Genomic DNA, 17,762 nt, shown 5'->3' with positions numbered 1-17,762 from the left:
GTCGATTCCTAGTTCCACTAGGAGTATTTGGACCAAATTTGAAGCAAATTGGACAAGACTAGTTACCGGACCAACGTGCCTGAAGTTTGTGTGGGATTTTTCGACAATTTATATGGAGAAAACCAGCTAGCTCGCATTTTCGCCGCTAGCTGGTGCTGTATGCATCGTATTATCACTGTAAGTGAAAATAAGATAGATAATTTAATTGGCTACAACTTTACTGAAAACTGCTAGTTAAACTGATTTTGTTAAAATAAGTTACTTTGTTATAAGAAGTTCTTTTTTCCTTTTTTTATTTCGACTATGTTAGTCACATTTTATTTTTTACATTTTAACGACAATTAGCTAGAGATTGCTGGGTAGGGAAAGTTATGAAAATTAGAGCCATAGTACTCAAGTGAGAGCAAGGATGTGAAGTAAACAGATCGGAAAACTAGAAGTGGCAGGGTCATTAGAACAGGCTTAATATCGTGCGGGCTTAATCTTTGTCTTCTGTTGATGAGGGTCGAGCTTAGCCAGTATAACTACGAATCACCCGAGTTCACTAACATGTGTCCTGGTAATGAAGTTTTATAGCATGCTACAAGTGTAATCTAAGTATTATCAGTGCCTATAAAACTATCATAGAGCCATAATTGTTACTAGGTAGTGCATGGTTGTGTATCAGTACTCGATTCTCACTAACTACACATTTTTTCAAGTAATGTTTTGGTTAGAAAATTTTAATTCCACATGTGACCGCATAGAGGGCGCCAACACTATTTTTATTATAGAAGAGAGATAGAATATCAAGATATTCGGAAGAATTATTAAAAAATCCCTGTTCTACAACTTTGTAGAAGACACCTAATTTCTATCTCTCTCCGTTGAAAAGTTGGTGTCCTCTATGCGGTCATAGGTGGAACTAAACTTTTTTAACCAAAAGATAACTTGTATTATGTACTACAATTCTTCTGAACATACTATTGCGTTAAATCTAACCATTATTTCACAAAAATGTATAGTTCGTGGGAATCGAGTACTGATACACAACCATGCACTGCTAGGCCCCATGCAAAACTGACTCACCCATCGCTTCGCTAAAAGTTTAATAACCTCTTTTAACAAAGTCAGATTGACAAGCGGTCTTCAGTAAAGTTGTAGACAATTAAATTATCTACCTTATTTTCACTTACAGTGATAATACGATGCATACAGCGCTAGCAGGGAAAATGCGAGCTAGTCGGTTTTCTCCATATAAATTGTCGAAAAATCCCATACAAACTTCAGGCACGTTGGTCCTCTAGCTAGACTTGCTTTTGTCTTTGCTTTGCTTCAAATTTGGAGCAAGTGCTCCTGGTGGAATCATGAATTGACTCAGGGGTGGGCCGATGGGGTTCATTTTTTTTCTTGTCACTCTAATGTCCATACTAAACATGTCACAAATATGTACAGTTATTAACCAACGGAATCGAACCTTAGATCTGCTGTTTGTCAACGAGGAAGCTTCGAAAAACTGCTATATCTCTGAAGCAGACGAGCCGATGGTCGATATTGACTCACATCACCCTCCTATCGCTGTGAGACAGGTCTGCCCTCAGCGGATTTCTTTCGAAGCGATCTTTGAAAACCAGAGTTTTAATTTTTCAAAAGCCGATATTCTTGGTCTTAACTCACTACAGAATATCGACTGGTTGAACCTGCTAAATCACGCAATAGATGTCGACGTTGCTGTAGATAGGTTTATACTCACCTTAATCGATTTGTTCAGAGTACATGTTCCAGCACCTAGTCCTCGCAATAACCCACCCTGGCCAAATCAGCGCCTTCGACAGCTCAAACGTTGAAAAGCAGCAGCACTCCGCCATTATACAAACGAAACCCATTCACAAAGCAGGATTTTATTGACGCCAGCAGCAAACATAAATCGTACAACCGCTTTCTTTATTCCAGACATGTTTTAAAAACTCAATCTAATCTTAAACGGAATCCAAAAGCTTTTGGTCTTATGTAAATGGAAAGCGCAACGAGAATGGACTTCCTTCCAGTATGTTTCTGGCAGATGAATCTGAAAACACACCTCGTGATATCTGCGATCTGTTTGCAAAGCATTTTCAAGTGTATTTAAAAAAGCTTCGGCCTCCTCAACTGAAATTGAATGCGGTCTTTGCGATGTTTTGTTTATTGTTGTTCCATCTTTGGTGTGAGGCACCACACAGACTATTCCGTAACCTAAAATTGTTACAGTAGCAATACATACATGTTCTCTGTGATGTGTTGAACCTAAGTAATATTACTTTTTCCGATGAAGATATTCTTGCTGCCATTGGAAAAATGAAGTCATCAACATCAGCTGGACCAAATGGGATTCCTGCTACAATCCTTAAAAAATGGGCAAGCACACTATGTGCTCCGTTGAAATTAATCTTCAATCAATCGGTTTCACAGCCAGTGTTTCCGCTGTGTTGGAAGAAATGGGTCATGTTTTCCGTTTTTAAAAAAGGTGATAAGCAGGATGTGGCGAACTATAGCGGCACCTCTTCCTGCGCAGGATCGAAACTATTCGAGATTCTAGTAGGCAATGTCCTATTCAGAGCAACTTTATTAAAACGTATATATCATCAGAACAACATGGCTTTTTCCCAGCTAGATCCACAACTACGAATTTGGCTAAGTTTACTTCGCACTGTATTAAAAATGTTGAATTTGGAGCCCTAGTAGATGCTATCTATACGGATCTCAAAGCGGAATTTAATCGCGTCGATCATTGTCTTGTACTGGCGAAGATTGAGCGGCTTGGTGCATCTCGAAACTTTACGGAGTGGCTCGAGTCATATCTCGTTGACCGATCCTTATCAGTAAAATTAGGAAACCATGAGTCATATAGCTTCATCAATATGTCGGGAGTCGCCAAGGGGAAGCTATCTCGGATCCTTACTTGTTTCCTTGTACTTCAATGACGTTTGCTTTATCTTACCGCCAGGATACAAACTAATCTACGCTGATGATCTGAAACTTTTTCTCGTCATACGTTCCATAGAAGACTGCATCGCACTACAGAGACACTAAGATGCTTTCTATTATTGGTGTGCTAGTAACCTTTTAACTCTTAGTGTTTCCAAATACCATGTGATCTCATTTACCCGCAGAAAAAAATCCAATATGTTGGAGGTATACGATCTCAGGACAATCACTCGAAAGAGTGTCACTTGTAAGGAAACTTGACGTGTCGCTGGATTCACAGCTGACCTTCAAAGATCATTATTCGAACATTATATCCCAAGCAAATTTAAACCTTGGTTTCATCATAAGAATCGCAAAATAATTTACCGATCCGTACTGTTTGCGATATTTGTGCTTCTCTCTTGACCGTTCTATTCTCGAAGCGTCAGCTATCGTCTGGAGCCCTTACGGGTGTTTGGACAAATATAATTGAAGCAGTACACGCTAGGTTCATTCGTTACGTTCTCAAATCTTAACCATGGCAAAACCCAATGGAGCTACCTACCACCACATGTCGATCGCTGCTGTTTTCTCGACATGGATACCCTTGCCAAAAGAAGAAATATATCTAGAGCTGTTTTCATTGGAAAGCTTCTAACTAGTAAGATAGACGGCCCAGATATATTATCACAGGTTAATGTTAACGTTCTCCCTAGATATTTGAGATCACGAGACTTTTTAAAACTTTACTTTCAACGTAATGAATATGGCCAGAACAAACCCATTAGGGCAATGTGCAATGTCGTCGCTGTTGTGCTATCTTATGACAAACTGAATTAGATATGCCACATTACTCGTCTAACGAATCTCTACAAGATGGCGTTTCCAGAATTTTGAAATTTTGCTTGGTTACTGAAATATAGCGAGAAAAGTGATTAGAAATTGTGAGTTTTTTGCTTCAAATCATTATATCTTGGGATTCGCTCAAGTTATAATAAAATTTTAGTTGCTTTTATGTGTAAAAATGTCGTAGGAACACAATGGCATAATAATTTTCAAAAGAAAAATACATGTATTGGGAGAAAAACGCAGTTTTAGCTTTAAACTGGAAATATTGCCTATTTGGCAACACTGTAACTAAAAATAACTATTTTTTCTAGATTCCCTGACTCATTTCCTTCAAAATGCATGTAACCGATTTTTTATAGATCAAATGAAGCCAAAGATACGAATAAAAGTTCATAATTGGTGATTTTTTTCTTTGTAAAATTTTCCATGCACGATTATGACACGTCATACAAATTTTTCCATCAATACGCACTTAATGACACGTGTGAGTGCGACTTGAAATCATAAACAACCAATGCCTGAGACGAATAACAGGATGTGCGATAACTACACCTAGGAACACACTACAAACAATAGCAGCACAAGTTCCTCTAAAATTTTGGCGTACCAAGATAATAGGAAAACAACTGGTAAAGCATTGTTACTGGAAATCACCGATCTGGGATCAAATACGCCAGCTGCCACTTGGAGATGAGCTAGGTGAGAACCAACGATACCCAATAGTTGAAAGAACAGTTTTGGAACATTATAACATGTTCTAACAGATTCCCTCGATGGTCAAGGGACCGTACAAATTAGGTGAAGTGCCAATTTGCACAACCCTAAGGGAAGAAACGTGGGGAAAAAGGAACACAGACACGAGAGTGCAAAAGCAGTTATCCCTAGCTCTTATAAATGGCAAACATAGCTGCTGACAGCTAATTTTCACAAATGCATCGACGGACGGTACGATGTGCGGAATCGGCATCTACCATGAAGCAAAGAATTTCAGATCAAGCCTCAGATTGAAGGACACGATCTGTATTATGCCAGCTGAACTAGAAGCTATTTATGTTGCACTGCAATATATCTGCTCGCAAGACATACAAAACGCGGTTATTATGACTGATTCTAGGTCGAGCTAAAAGTTCATCAGACGAAATAAAGATGAAACCGAACGGGATAAAGTTATAGACATTCTGAGGATGGCCGCCAAAACTAATACGACGATACAGCGGATCCCAGGACATGTCGGTCTACGAGGAATTGAAACAACGGATTAACTTGCAAAGGCAGAGATTGACCAGGACGCAATATGCAATAACAAAATCCTTCTACACGATGCCAACAGTTCATCAGCGAGCAAACCTCACAACAATGGTACATCGAATACTCAGCCGAACTTGGCAAAGGCAGAAAATTCTTCCAAATTGAAAATACAAACCCCTCAAAATCCTGGTACCATAAGCTACCATTGAAGTATGTACTCTAAATCGCATACTATCCGGGCCCGATTATCCACGATACTAGCTTTATAAAATGAAAATAGCGGAAGACGACACCTGTGACGTACGTAATGTTCTTGAAAACTCTGACCATGTCATTTTGTCATTTTGTTTGTGGAGCGAATGTTTCGTGGTTGACGATCTCGGTTAAAGTGAAAATGTCACTGTGGTCTATAAGCACAAATAGCCTACCAAACCAGATATTCCTGACGAACTTCGACAATTTCATATGATTGAAAATATCTATTACCTTTCTATCCCGTTTCATACGTATGAAGCTATTTGTTGTTCGGCTCGACGTAGGTTTTGTTGTCCATCACTACACAATAGAACTCGTCATACAAAAGGTTGGAAATAGGCATTTCACAAGGAATATGGGCTTCTTCTCTCTGATAAACTTTTGGCAACAAAGTGGTGATACATTTCCGATTCTGTTTTTCGTTTTATTTCATTCATTTTTTTTCTTTTACACAATTTATAACGATTTGTTTTGCCTTACTGTTTTCTTTTGCTGTATGTATACTCTTAATCAATAATTAGGTATTTATAGTTTATACTTGTTTTTATTATTTCAATCATTACCATTAGTTCTTACAATTACAATAATCATTTTTTCCTTCTCATCATCATTATCATTTACCTCTACATGTGTAACGCTAACCCTTTGAGCAGAGGGCTGGCAGTACGTTTTTTTTACTTGAGAAACGGCAGTGTTCTGTTATAGTGGTTGCTTTTATTTGCTTGTAAATGTACACATCATTGTTGGGCTTGCTTTGCTTCGTATTATTACTAAGAAAATAACACGAATTTTCGATTCTGTTTCGCGAAACATCTGCGTATGAGAGTGTGTGATTGGTGAATGGGTGGATTTTAGGATGACACAAGGTTAAAGGTGAAAAGGAACGAGACTGCTGCTAATTGATTTGCGAGATGATGGCAACGATTGGTTTCGCGGTTTATCAACTAATATAGTTTATTGTGGTCGAAATATGAGAGCAGTGAACGAATGCTGAATCGATGCTTAATGAGAGGTGAGATTTTCTGTGATTCTGGATTGTTTGAATCGATCTAGCTAGTTGTATAATCGCACGAATATGCTTTCGTTCCTCACCTCGTTCAATTCTCTGGTCAACATTCGCTATTGTTTGTGCTGGATAGAGACGGGTGCGAGAATTGCATTGATTTTTTTTTTTGAGTGCATGTGGCAGTTTACGTTTTTATTTTCGGCACGTTCACTAACTAGGTCAGGTTGTGTATATTTAGAAGGAATTAATACGTTGTGTAGAAATGGTGCTTTTTGAGCGCGTGTTGGTGCGAACAAAGATTTTACCTGTAAAAGTATGTTGTTTGGTTTTGTTTATTAAATTTATAGGTAGATTTTCTGGCAGTTACTGTTTGAATGTAAGTTGAGGTTAACTAGTGAACTGAAACAAAAAGCGGAACAAAATTGTTCAATTCAGCTTGAAGTCATGGATGAATTGAACAATCTACGTGAAGTTTCTGTTTGTGTTGAGTTGTGTCAGGTGTAGAACTGGCGGAGTAGTACGGGAGACAAATGTGGGCAAGGGGGAAGCACGCAACGATGGCACGGTACAAGTCCGAAAGGTACTGAAATCCTACTGCTGGCTAATAAGTGACACTAGTTAAAACGAATAGTTCTTCAACGGTTATTTTCAAGATTTTCTGGTAACTTTAAACCACCATTGCATTAGTCTTACATTAAACCTACGTACTTATCACTGTATTTTAAATGTAGATTAATCTTACGAAACAATTTGGAGCTTAAATTTAACGGCTAGGTAAAGGAATTTTTGATGTGCCAACGTCGCTTTGTACCTTATCGCAGTGTTAAAGGAGGTTGAGAAGCTGCTGTTGGGAAATTGGTGTTTATCGAAAGCCCACATTAGTCAACCGGTTCAGCTCCGCTTTATAGGTCAGGAAAACAGAAAATATGTTAAAACACATTGGCAGCAGAACATTGTTTTTGGACTTTTGTATTATATCACAAAGTAATTCTAAAAACATCACAACAAAAAGCGTAAATCAAAACATAATAAAAACGTAAAAATCTTGGCTACGACTAACGCATAAAACAGGAAATCGTTTTCCCTCTACACGCGTATTTTATTCTTCACTTCTTGTCTTGAATCATTATTTTTGTTTAGGGTTGCTGTTTTCAGTTTTGATTGAATGGCTTTAATGTTTTCTTTATTACAAGTACTATTACATTTGTTCTGAAACACATATTTTCCTCGTTTTATTTTTTGTCTGCAGCTCGGTTAAGCTATATAACGATGTCTCTTCAGTGATCTGCATGTTTGTTTTATCTGGTAGTTTTGTTTATTGACATGTTTGCTTTTGTGTCGGCATGACTTGAGGGTAACTTTGATCGAATTTTGTTTCGCAATTTTTGTTTGTATGTGTGTGTGTGTGGCTTTGTATATAAGTATATATATTAGTCTTTAATCATTTCTAGCTTCTGACTTTAGCTCAGAATGTCGGTTTACGTGTATTTGTAAGTATGTGTGTGTGCTAATGTGTTTATGGTGAATGCAGTTTCCTCAGCGTGTAGGTGTGAATGCATAGCAGTTTTTAGTCTATTTCACCTTTTTAGCAGTTTCTTTCTTCTTTACACAATAATTAATAAGTAATATGGTTTCACTGGTAACAACGGTTCCGTAATAAGGGGATTTACTTTGATTTTCGGTTTTGTTTACGAAATATTTACGTTCAGACACATTTAAATGGTTACTTTGTTTGCTCAAATTACACGTGACTATTGGGGGTTGCGTTTAAATATACTGCGCTGTCTCCATCTGTCTGTTTTCGAACCAAACTGTATACTACTTGGATGCGAAAACCTGTGTTGCACGAGGGGCGCTTGGGAGTAAATGCGAGTTTGTGTTCTGTTTCACGGTGTATGTTTGTTTGCCTTACTCAGAGAGAAAATGAGATGATGAAATGTACCGAACTAATGCAATTTCGTTTGTTTGTGTTTGCTTGTTGGGTCAATGAGAATTTCCCGTTAGTCTGCTTCCTATACAAATACAACATTACATTTTCTAAATTTTTGGTTTCATATCGTTCTGTTGACGCACATACAAGCTAAAAAATGTAGCTTCTGGCATTGGAAAAAATCCACGTCGGAAAACGAAACATACTTTTTTTTGCATAAATACTTACTAGACACAATTTAAGTTACATTTCTTCTTTAAAAATGAGTCTAAATATTTCAAAATGAGTTAATTTTTCGTATTTTGTTAGTTTTTGTTTCTCGTCTAGGATGTAAAAAACGTCTCTGGATAAACAATTTGTCTAAAAATAAAGGATTGTTACTTATCTTTTACTAAAAACTACACTAGCGCAAATTTAAAAACAAAAATCAGGAGGATCAATGTATCAGTTTTGGTCAGTTTTCATTCATTACCTAAACTAGTAAACATTATATCTTAGTCCGAATAAAAAACAAGTATTGTTCTGTGATGTGTCTAAACAAACAGTACGTACTCTTTCTATTTTCGTTCGTTTGTTAGTTCTTGTCCTTCTCTCCATCCCGCTAAAGACAGATAAATAGTACACTTAGTAAACCGAGAGAAACCACCGTTTCAACTTAATTGGCATTCAATTAAACTCCGATTTTACAAACTACTCAAAACTCACTATCACCTAAAGAAGGACGAACCTATCTGAAAAGTTGTAGAACGGAAGGCGGTACACTTTCCTTCTTCTACCATCTGTGGGGAAAGTTTAAAAGCATGCATTTTTCCTATTCAACTAAAATATATTTGTTACATTAGTAAAAATGAAGATGAAGAAGAGGATGATAAAAGCAACCGTGAGAAAATCTCGTATTTACAGTAAAAAAGGTTGTTTCAGTGCGACTTATTACGAAGCACCCGTCGCTGTAGAATGACTGAACGAACATTATACAGGGAGCTTTCAGCGAATTGTTGTTCCTATTAACAGTTTTGTGTTCACAATTTCCCTCCCACCTTCACTTAATACCAAATAGCTGATTTGTAAAATACACAGGGATTCTGCTGCTTAATGTCACATCTATGATTTTAATTTTTTGTTTTTTTTTCCGTTTGTTGTTTGTAAAATTAGCTAATAAAAATATTAATTAGAAGAACAACAATTAATCGTCAATTAAATATATAAAAATATATATGTTTATTTACGGTTATTTTATGCACGACATTTCGATCGCTTGCGACTTTTGTTTATTTCAACGCGAATATTTTTGCAGCTGTTTTATATAATTGGGAAACGGGAAATTTTTGTTACTTTTCCACCTCAATGTGTCCACGATTCTTTTTTCTCTTATCAATTACATCTACGGTCGCTTGTTTTTTCTATTTATAATATAGAAGGCATTTCTTTTCAGACTTCCTAGTAGTGGAAAAAATTTTCCTCGAATGTGAATCCATGCTATTGTTTTTTATGCTTTCACGTTTCTCTAGCGAACGGTTATGCGACCGATGCGCAAGCTTACAAGCGAGCTCGCGTGCCCTTATTCCGGCCCTGGGCTCGTGAGCGATTTTTGTTTAGAATCGATATTTGTATTTTCTCTCCTTTCTCAGACTACATAACATTCAGGTTAGGGTGAAAATTTATTTTGTTTTTTTTACATACCTACATATTAGACACGATTTGTGTATATGAGTGTATATGCAAAATCTCTATGATTCCAGATGTGTATATAATGCAATACATCTATTCTATCCACGTTAAAAATTGTTTTCTTTGTTGTTTACAATGCTTTCCACGCTCAACGAGAAATCGTAAACAAATTAAAACAATTCATAAATAATAAAACAAAAACAATTAAAACGAGATTCAACTCGATCGAGAAACAAAGAAAACTTTTCGTGAGAGACTGAAAAATGTTTCAAAAAACAAAACGATAATTTCCCATTGCGAATATAACGCTAAGAGCGAATTAAAATCGCGACGCTTTCTTGGGTGTCACGTGAAGCGGTGAACCTTAACATCACTCATCAGGTAACATGGTTTTGATAACAAAAATCGTCACGGAGCCGCTTCGATTGGCGGTGTTGGGCAGCGCTTGCTGCGATTGCGATGGTGACTGCAAAGGTTGCAGTTGGACAATTTGCTGCTGTTGTTGTTGTGGTTGTTGCAGAGGCTGCATATGTAGCTGCTGATGTTGTTGTTGCTGTGGCGATGGTGTTGGTGGTTTCGAGGAGACTACCGTCGATGAAGCTGCTGCAGTATGGGACAGTCGCTTCGGGATCTGTCCCAGCTGCTGTTGCTGTGCAAACGGAGGTGCAGGGACTTGAAGAACCGGACGCATGTTCGGTGGTTTCATGTCGTGCTGACGTACTATTGTTGATGGATGGGTTGAATTGCTGCTACTATCAATCGATTGATTGTGTTGTTGTTGTTGATTATGTTGTCGTTCTTCCTGATTACGGCGTAGTTCGTGCTGGAGAGGTTCGAGCATACCCCGTTCGATCATCTGCTACCTAATGCTAGCGGAATTTAGAACGAACGGCACATAGAACATTTTGCTCTCAAGCAGCAGACTGGCAGCGGTTTGAATCTGTGAACGAAAGATAAATAATATCTTAAGCCACTGATTTTCTTTCTTGTATAACCCACGGCTGATAATAGAATAAAAAGAATATTCATTCGGGAATTAATAGCTGCTACATTTAAAGTTAGTCCAATCGTTAGCGTTGAAATAAGACCATTTCAAATGCATGGGAATTGGTTTTAAAATTTCGTGTTTCGAGATTTCCCGGTAGTTTGTTGGACTTCCTGATTACATAAGCTGGTAACAACGCTTACCTCAGGTATGTGAGCTAGGAGATCTGACAGTCTATTGGGGCTGTGTGGGACGGTATGTTGTAGGTAAGTTCTAAGTACTTGAACATACCGCTCCTGTATGCTTTCCAACTCGGTTTCTGCGAGAAAGTAATATGTTGAATCAGTCACTGTGACAGTAAAGGGTCTGTTTCCAACGTACCTTTGTTCAGTAGAATATAAACCTTTAGACACACGTACTCCTCCATCTTAAGTTTACTCCTCCGGAACATGATGGTGATCTGGGTCATTTTCTCCACCATCTGCCCAACGTCTATTTTCAGCTGCTCGATTGAGATCGGATGACCCATCAATGTTGTCAGGCAGGATTGCAGCGTTTGAAGGTGGGCTGTTATCTAAGGAGGAATATATGATCGAATTGTATTCTGAAGAAACTAATTCGATGAATACCAACCTCTTCAACGAACTCAGGATCTTGCCTGTCGGGTGCGAGACTCGTTGCACCCTCCGGCAAACTCGCGGACTGTGGCTGGTTGCTGATGTTCTTCTTTCCATGCATCGCTTGGTAAGCTGCAGTCGTTAACACCAGAATCTCGTGCCATTTGTCGGTCAGCAGCTTCGTATGAATCTCGACCGCGATGTCCATGTAGAAGGGTAACTTGCGTGTCCACGAGACGAGTTTATGTACAATGGAATCACCTATATTACAGAGCTTGTCGCCAATCTCCGACTTGTCGGCGAGGAATTCACTAAAATGCGGCAGGGTCGCTATGTCCTCCATAGCATCACAGTCTATAAGGGTATGTATCATGTTCAAGGCTTGCTCGTACGAGATCGACCGATCCTTGGACGAGCTGACGGCGTTGTCCAGTCTATGGCGTAAATGCACGATTTCACTTGGGTTGGTTAGTGCGGTTTTCAGAATCGTTCCATTGACCAGATGCGATGGCAGACTAATACTTTCCGACTTGATCGGCGGCGTCGTCGACGAGGTCAGATACATCGATTTGGGATTGTCGCCGCCAGGTAGGCCCAGTTTCTGGTGGTTGTTCAGTTTCTGGTTGTTCTTCTTATGTTTCTTATACTTAACTTTGTACAGGTTGTAAACTGCGCCACTGTTTCTTCCACCCGGCATTCGATCCTCCCGAACAGCTGTAAGCATCGAAAACGATCATAGTTGTTTGAACGACTAAGTGATAGAGGAACACTTGGCCGTTTTACGCATAATTGTCCCATGTATATAGGTAATCCTATAGAACATGGGGTAATTATGCGAATAACGGCAGTACTGTACGCACCTTGAAGCACCATGCCTTGCTCGATGCACTTCTTAAACCTACAATACTGGCAGCGATTCCGCTGGGCCTTAGTGATCTCACAGGTACCGTCCGCAACGCAGGTGTAAACCCTCCGGTTCTGCACGGTTCGCTTGAAGAAACCTTTGCAACCTTCGCAGGTGATGATGCCGTAGTGCAGCCCAGTGGCTTTGTCTTCACAGATCATGCAAACTAGGGGTTGTTCGTCTTCGTCCGGAGGCATATCATCTAACAATTCCTGTCAACAAAAACATGAATTAGAAACCAAACGAAAGAACGTCTATGTTTCTATGATTTGATATTTACCTTCTTTGGACCGGGGGGCATATTCCACGGTTGGGGCGAGGTGAGGTTGAGTGCATGCATCTGGTGTCCGGTGGGAAACTGACTGTAGTCACCAGCCCACAACCGTTCCATGTTCAGTGGCAGTCCCGTCCGACTTGGTGTCCATGGTTGAGCCTCGATATTGGAAGATGATACAAGAAAAGAACGATTAAAATAATTAATTTTTACAATGTAGGAACATTTTTGCACTGGACAATTATTTCGTCAGAGGAGTGCTGCGAGCGATTGTTGTTTGTTATTTGGGTGATTTCTTTTGTATCTTGAAATGCGCCCGTCAAAACTAAATTACGTTTGCTTGAAGCCGGCCTCAGTTTGTATATTTCAGAATATTTCAGACGAAATGCGGATGCTCTATTTGATAGAATCTATGTTACAGGTAGCACCAAAAAGGACAAACTTATCTTTGCTGCTGAATTCACCAAGAAACTGATGATATGTAAAAGGATCTGCTGTTGTTGATTTCAATCTGAGTTTTTCGTCAAATCTTTCATAAAAATATAAAGAATGCTAAATTCTTTATTCTGCTCATACAGTACAGTACATACAGTACAAAGCAGATTTATGTTGATTTATAAATTAATGTTGCATCGATACTTCTGATTGTTCTTTTCAAATCTTCGCTCGTATTGCTTACCCAAATTATTTGAAGCTTACATTTCTGCTCTAAACTGAAATCCAGCTTTCCGGAGCATCCCTCATAATGGCGACCATAATCGCCCAATTCGTAATGTGCGAACAGTCCTTTTTTGACAATAGTTGTTTACGTCATCCGTCTAGTAAGGGAAAATTACCCTACGATAGTCCAATGCGTTAGAAATTTATTCATGGGACGTTAGAAATTACAGACATATACACAGACTTGCGGAGACAAAAACAGTAAAACCAGCAACCATGAATGTAAACTGCCATCAGAGAAGATCCATATGACCACTTCTTTGTTTCTGGCAACCGCAGTTTTTGCTGCCAGTCTGTTTCCTCATGTCGTATAGATCACAAGTTGAAAAGCGCATAGCTTGCGAAAAATACACAACCAAAAAATAGTACCCACACTGCGCCGCTGTAAATTACAGCAATTGCGGGAGAACACAACCGCAATTGACTTTTTGAAAACCCGACTTAGACCTACAGTGCGCGAAATACAGCGGATCAAGGTGAAAATGGAACTTGTTCCTAAAGAAGTTTCACACATACAGCTACATCATACAAGGCAAGTAGTATTAATAACGTTCAACTCTTTAGCCAAGACTGAAAGCTTCGTAGCGAAGAACAATATGCCACACGACGTCGAATCATATTCGACGTCAAAACCAAGATCCCTGTGTATATGGACCTTTATCTGACGGAAATTCGCCTACACGATTTGGCACCGCTTACTAGCACGAATTATATTAAAAGATTTATGACGAAGTATGAAAATTCGAATTCGTCACAAACGACACTTGGAGAAACTTTTTTCCTGGCATTCTCAACAGTGTTCGGGTGGTGCAAATGCGGCCGAACCAACCTTTCGAGGGCAGAGACCATCTCAAGATGGTATCTACATACAAAGAACCTTATGCACATACCCTGGGCAGACGCACAGTGGCACCTGTTCATACAAAGTTGTGACAAAATTATAAAAAATAGTTTAAAAATTGTATTTTTAACTAATTTTGGGTCGCTGAATCCATTTCTAATATCAGTTTTGAAATTTCACATTTCTTCTTTTGGACAACTTTTATGTAAACCCATTTGAAGGCGTTGGCCGTTAAAGGGTTAATATACACGTTAATCATAGTAGCCATAGGATAGCAGAAATGGTTGACAAAACTAGTGAAAATCACCAGTTTTCAGTAATATGATGTTGTTTAGGCAACCAATTTTTAAGAAGATTTCTGAGCTACAGGGCGTCTCTATATGGGTATTTTTAAAAACATTGATATAATACTTTCTGTGCAAAAATACGCAAGATGAGGCCTGTATATCTTGAAACTACACTCAATTATGTATCAGATGCATGGGAGACCATCTTAAAAATTGGAAGACTTTTAAAGATAAATTAGTGATGTGACATTAAATTTTTCAGTTACTTTTTCTTGATGCAGAACAAACATGAACCATTTCTGTGCAAAAAGCTAACATCTGCAGTTAAGCATATTCGTTCTTCTTTCCAAAGAACTCAAAATTATTCCAATCGGCCATGCTGTTCTTGAGATATCGCCATTTGAAGTTCTAACAATTTGAATTGAACAGAAATACTCAATATCACTTGCTTCAACGACATGTTAAAAATAAACGATCATCCGTTTTAAGTTTTATAGAACCGGTGCAAAGCTTCCCTCATAGTATTCATTGACTTCATTGACTCCTACACTGAAAAAAATCGATTTTAAAAATTTAAAATCGATTTACAAAAAAAAACCCATTTTTGATTTGGATGAAATTTGGTTGCAAGACAGGTTATTATGTTCCCTACCTACCATCAAAAATTCAATTTGGGCACTTTCAAGGAAAAAAAGTTATTTGAAAAAAACTTTTCCTTGTCCAAACTGAATTTTTTTTCTGTGTATTTTTTACCGAAAAGTAAACTAATGAAATTCATAATCATCTCAGAATCCATTTTCCCAGCTGCTAGTTGCCTGATACGTGCAAAAAGTATCAGTAACGAATTTGGTATATATTCATAACAAACTTGTATAAAGACTGGAAGACTGGAAGGTTGGAAGATCGGAAGACTGGAAGATTTGAAGATTGGAAGACAAGAAGACTGGAAGACTTGAAGACTGCAGTTCATTTGGTCCTCGCAAAACTGCTAAATTTTATGAAACAATTGATAAACTTTTCTAAAATTTATTTTATGTCTGTTGGAGCAGCAGCACAATATAAAAATAAGAAAAACTTTGCAAGCTTGTGTAGATTCCAGTCAAAGTATGAGTTAAGCGCAGAACTGCATTTTGTTGCAGCATCCCATGGAGAAGGACTCTGTGATGCTATTGGTGGCACTCTCAAGCGAAGGGCAAAAAAACCAGTCTTGCTCGCGACTATGAAAATACCATAACAAAGTCCCCGAGAGTTATATAACTGGGCAGTTGAACAAACTGATAAAAATATCACAAAATTAATTTTCTGCTACATATTCACTGAACAGTACATCAAAATGTCAGAAGAACTCTAAGAGCTGTATAATAACGCCAAAACAATATTTGGAACTCAAAAATTCCACAGTTTTGTGCCTATTTCTGGGGAAAAGTAGAGACGAAAAGGTATTCTAATTCAGAAGATGAACCAAAAATATTTTCCTTGCATAGAAATAATACAAAATAGCTTACATGAAGAAAGTTTTAAGACAAATGTAATATATAAAAATAAATAAATAATTATGTAAAATTCAATACATAATGTTGTGGTGGTTATTTCTTTCTTTGCTTCTTGTTCAGCACTAAACAAGAAAATAAAAAAAGTAATGATGGAATATTTGTTTAACGACATAAACTCTTTTCAATGGGATTCTTGATTAAGGGGTTACATACCTTTTAGTGATAAAAATGTCAAGAAAGTTTTAATTTACGTAAAGGAATAAAGCAATGATTTCATTACATCAAACTTATAATATTTAGATAGTGCATTTTTCAGTAAAATAAACAAGCATAAGTTTATAAAAATAAATTGATAATTAGCTGAGTTAAGGCTTTTCCCCGAAACCCTTTTTATTTAAGAGGTTTGCGGTGATCACTATTGGAGACCAATAGATCATCTAAAATCCCAAAACTCAAAAAAATCTATTAGTATATGAGTATTCCTCGTACCTTAACGATTAGTTGAATAAATAATAATTTTTTCCTGCATTCGAGAACGTTTCTAGTAAAAAATCGCTGTTTTAAGCTCTAAAAATTGTATTAAAAATACTTATCCATGAAACAAAAATTTAATAGTAAAATAGGAATCGTTAAAACACGAGAAAAATTAATTACAATCAATTGAAAAAACAAATTAAGACAATTGATTGAGTAGATTTTCGGCAATCGTGATCACGGAAAACCATTTTTAGTAATACGACATTTCGAGATAATCGAGTTTAAAAATAAATTACCACTGCTCTTGGTAGACGAAGCGCGTTTTGAAGCGCTGTAACTTTCGATCTATTTCTCGGATCTTTATATCTAATTTGGGAAAACATTCTCAAGGAGTTGTACTTTCAGATAAAGTAATAAAAAAAAATTCGATTTCATGAAAAATGAAAAATTAGTTAACCACTTAATAAAAATATGCTTAGTTGCTAAATTAGACTAAAATCTCACAAACTGAGTTTTATTGGATTCTGAGATTATTATGACTTTCCTTGGTTTAGTTTTCGATAAAAATACACTGAAGAAAAAAAAATCAGTTTGGACAAGGAAAAGTTTTTTTCGAATAACTTTTTTTCCTTAAAAGTGCCCAACTTGAATTTTTGACGGTAGGTAGGAAACATAATTATCTATATTGGAACAAAATTTAATCCAATTCAAAAATGGGTTTTTCTGTAAATCGACTTTAAATTTTTTAAATCGATTTTTTTCAGTGTAGACGAATTTTTTTAATATTGTTATTCGTAAGTTTGACTAATTTTGTGAAAACCACTCCTACAACATTTTTTTGTAGGATTTGTCATTTTTACACCACAGCCATTTAAAAAAAATGGTAAAAAAAGTTTAGCCCTTTTCAAAAGACAGTCTAGATCATTTTTGGAAAAAACAAAATATGCAAAGTGGCTTTTTGTGACAGTCTTCGTGTACAGAAAGTTTCATTAGAATCTGAGAGGGTGTTGCCAACTCTGAATACGATTTGGCGCGAAATTCGTCTATAGCTGAAATAGTGGTAGTTTTTTTTTTCTAACTGCAAAACTAAGTAAAAACAAAACACACCATGTATATTTTTACATATGCATATAAATAAGTTAAACTGCACTTTCCAGTATCAAAAATCTTAGCTTTGGCTATTTGTTCCCATAAAAACGTGTTCCACAACTGCACAACTATTGGGTCAAATCAGCCTGCCATGTTGGTATAGTTGTGTTATACTACGTTTACACTACAGAGTTAAA

The 17,762-nt window shown here is 37.3% G+C and overlaps 1 protein-coding gene across 1 annotated transcript in view; it reads right to left on the bottom strand.

Moving 5' to 3' along the window:
- Nucleotides 1-9,404: 9,404 nt before the first annotated feature.
- The window catches only part of LOC131693040 (hormone receptor 4), a 125,110-nt gene continuing 116,752 nt past the window's right edge, over nt 9,405-17,762 (bottom strand). Inside the window, exons 3-8 of the mRNA XM_058980513.1 lie at nt 12,665-12,817; nt 12,341-12,596; nt 11,497-12,194; nt 11,245-11,437; nt 11,067-11,182; nt 9,405-10,818 (exon numbers count right to left, since the gene is read on the bottom strand). Coding sequence (XP_058836496.1) covers nt 10,738-10,818; nt 11,067-11,182; nt 11,245-11,437; nt 11,497-12,194; nt 12,341-12,596; nt 12,665-12,817 — 1,497 coding nt within the window. The 3' untranslated portion in view covers nt 9,405-10,737. The remainder of the gene's footprint in view (nt 10,819-11,066; nt 11,183-11,244; nt 11,438-11,496; nt 12,195-12,340; nt 12,597-12,664; nt 12,818-17,762) is intronic.

This window comes from Topomyia yanbarensis, chromosome 3 (assembly GCF_030247195.1).
Source record: "Topomyia yanbarensis strain Yona2022 chromosome 3, ASM3024719v1, whole genome shotgun sequence".
Taxonomy (NCBI): Eukaryota; Metazoa; Arthropoda; class Insecta; order Diptera; family Culicidae; genus Topomyia; species Topomyia yanbarensis.
Note: the sequence above shows the minus strand (reverse complement) of the source record. Positions and strands in the feature narration are given on the sequence as shown.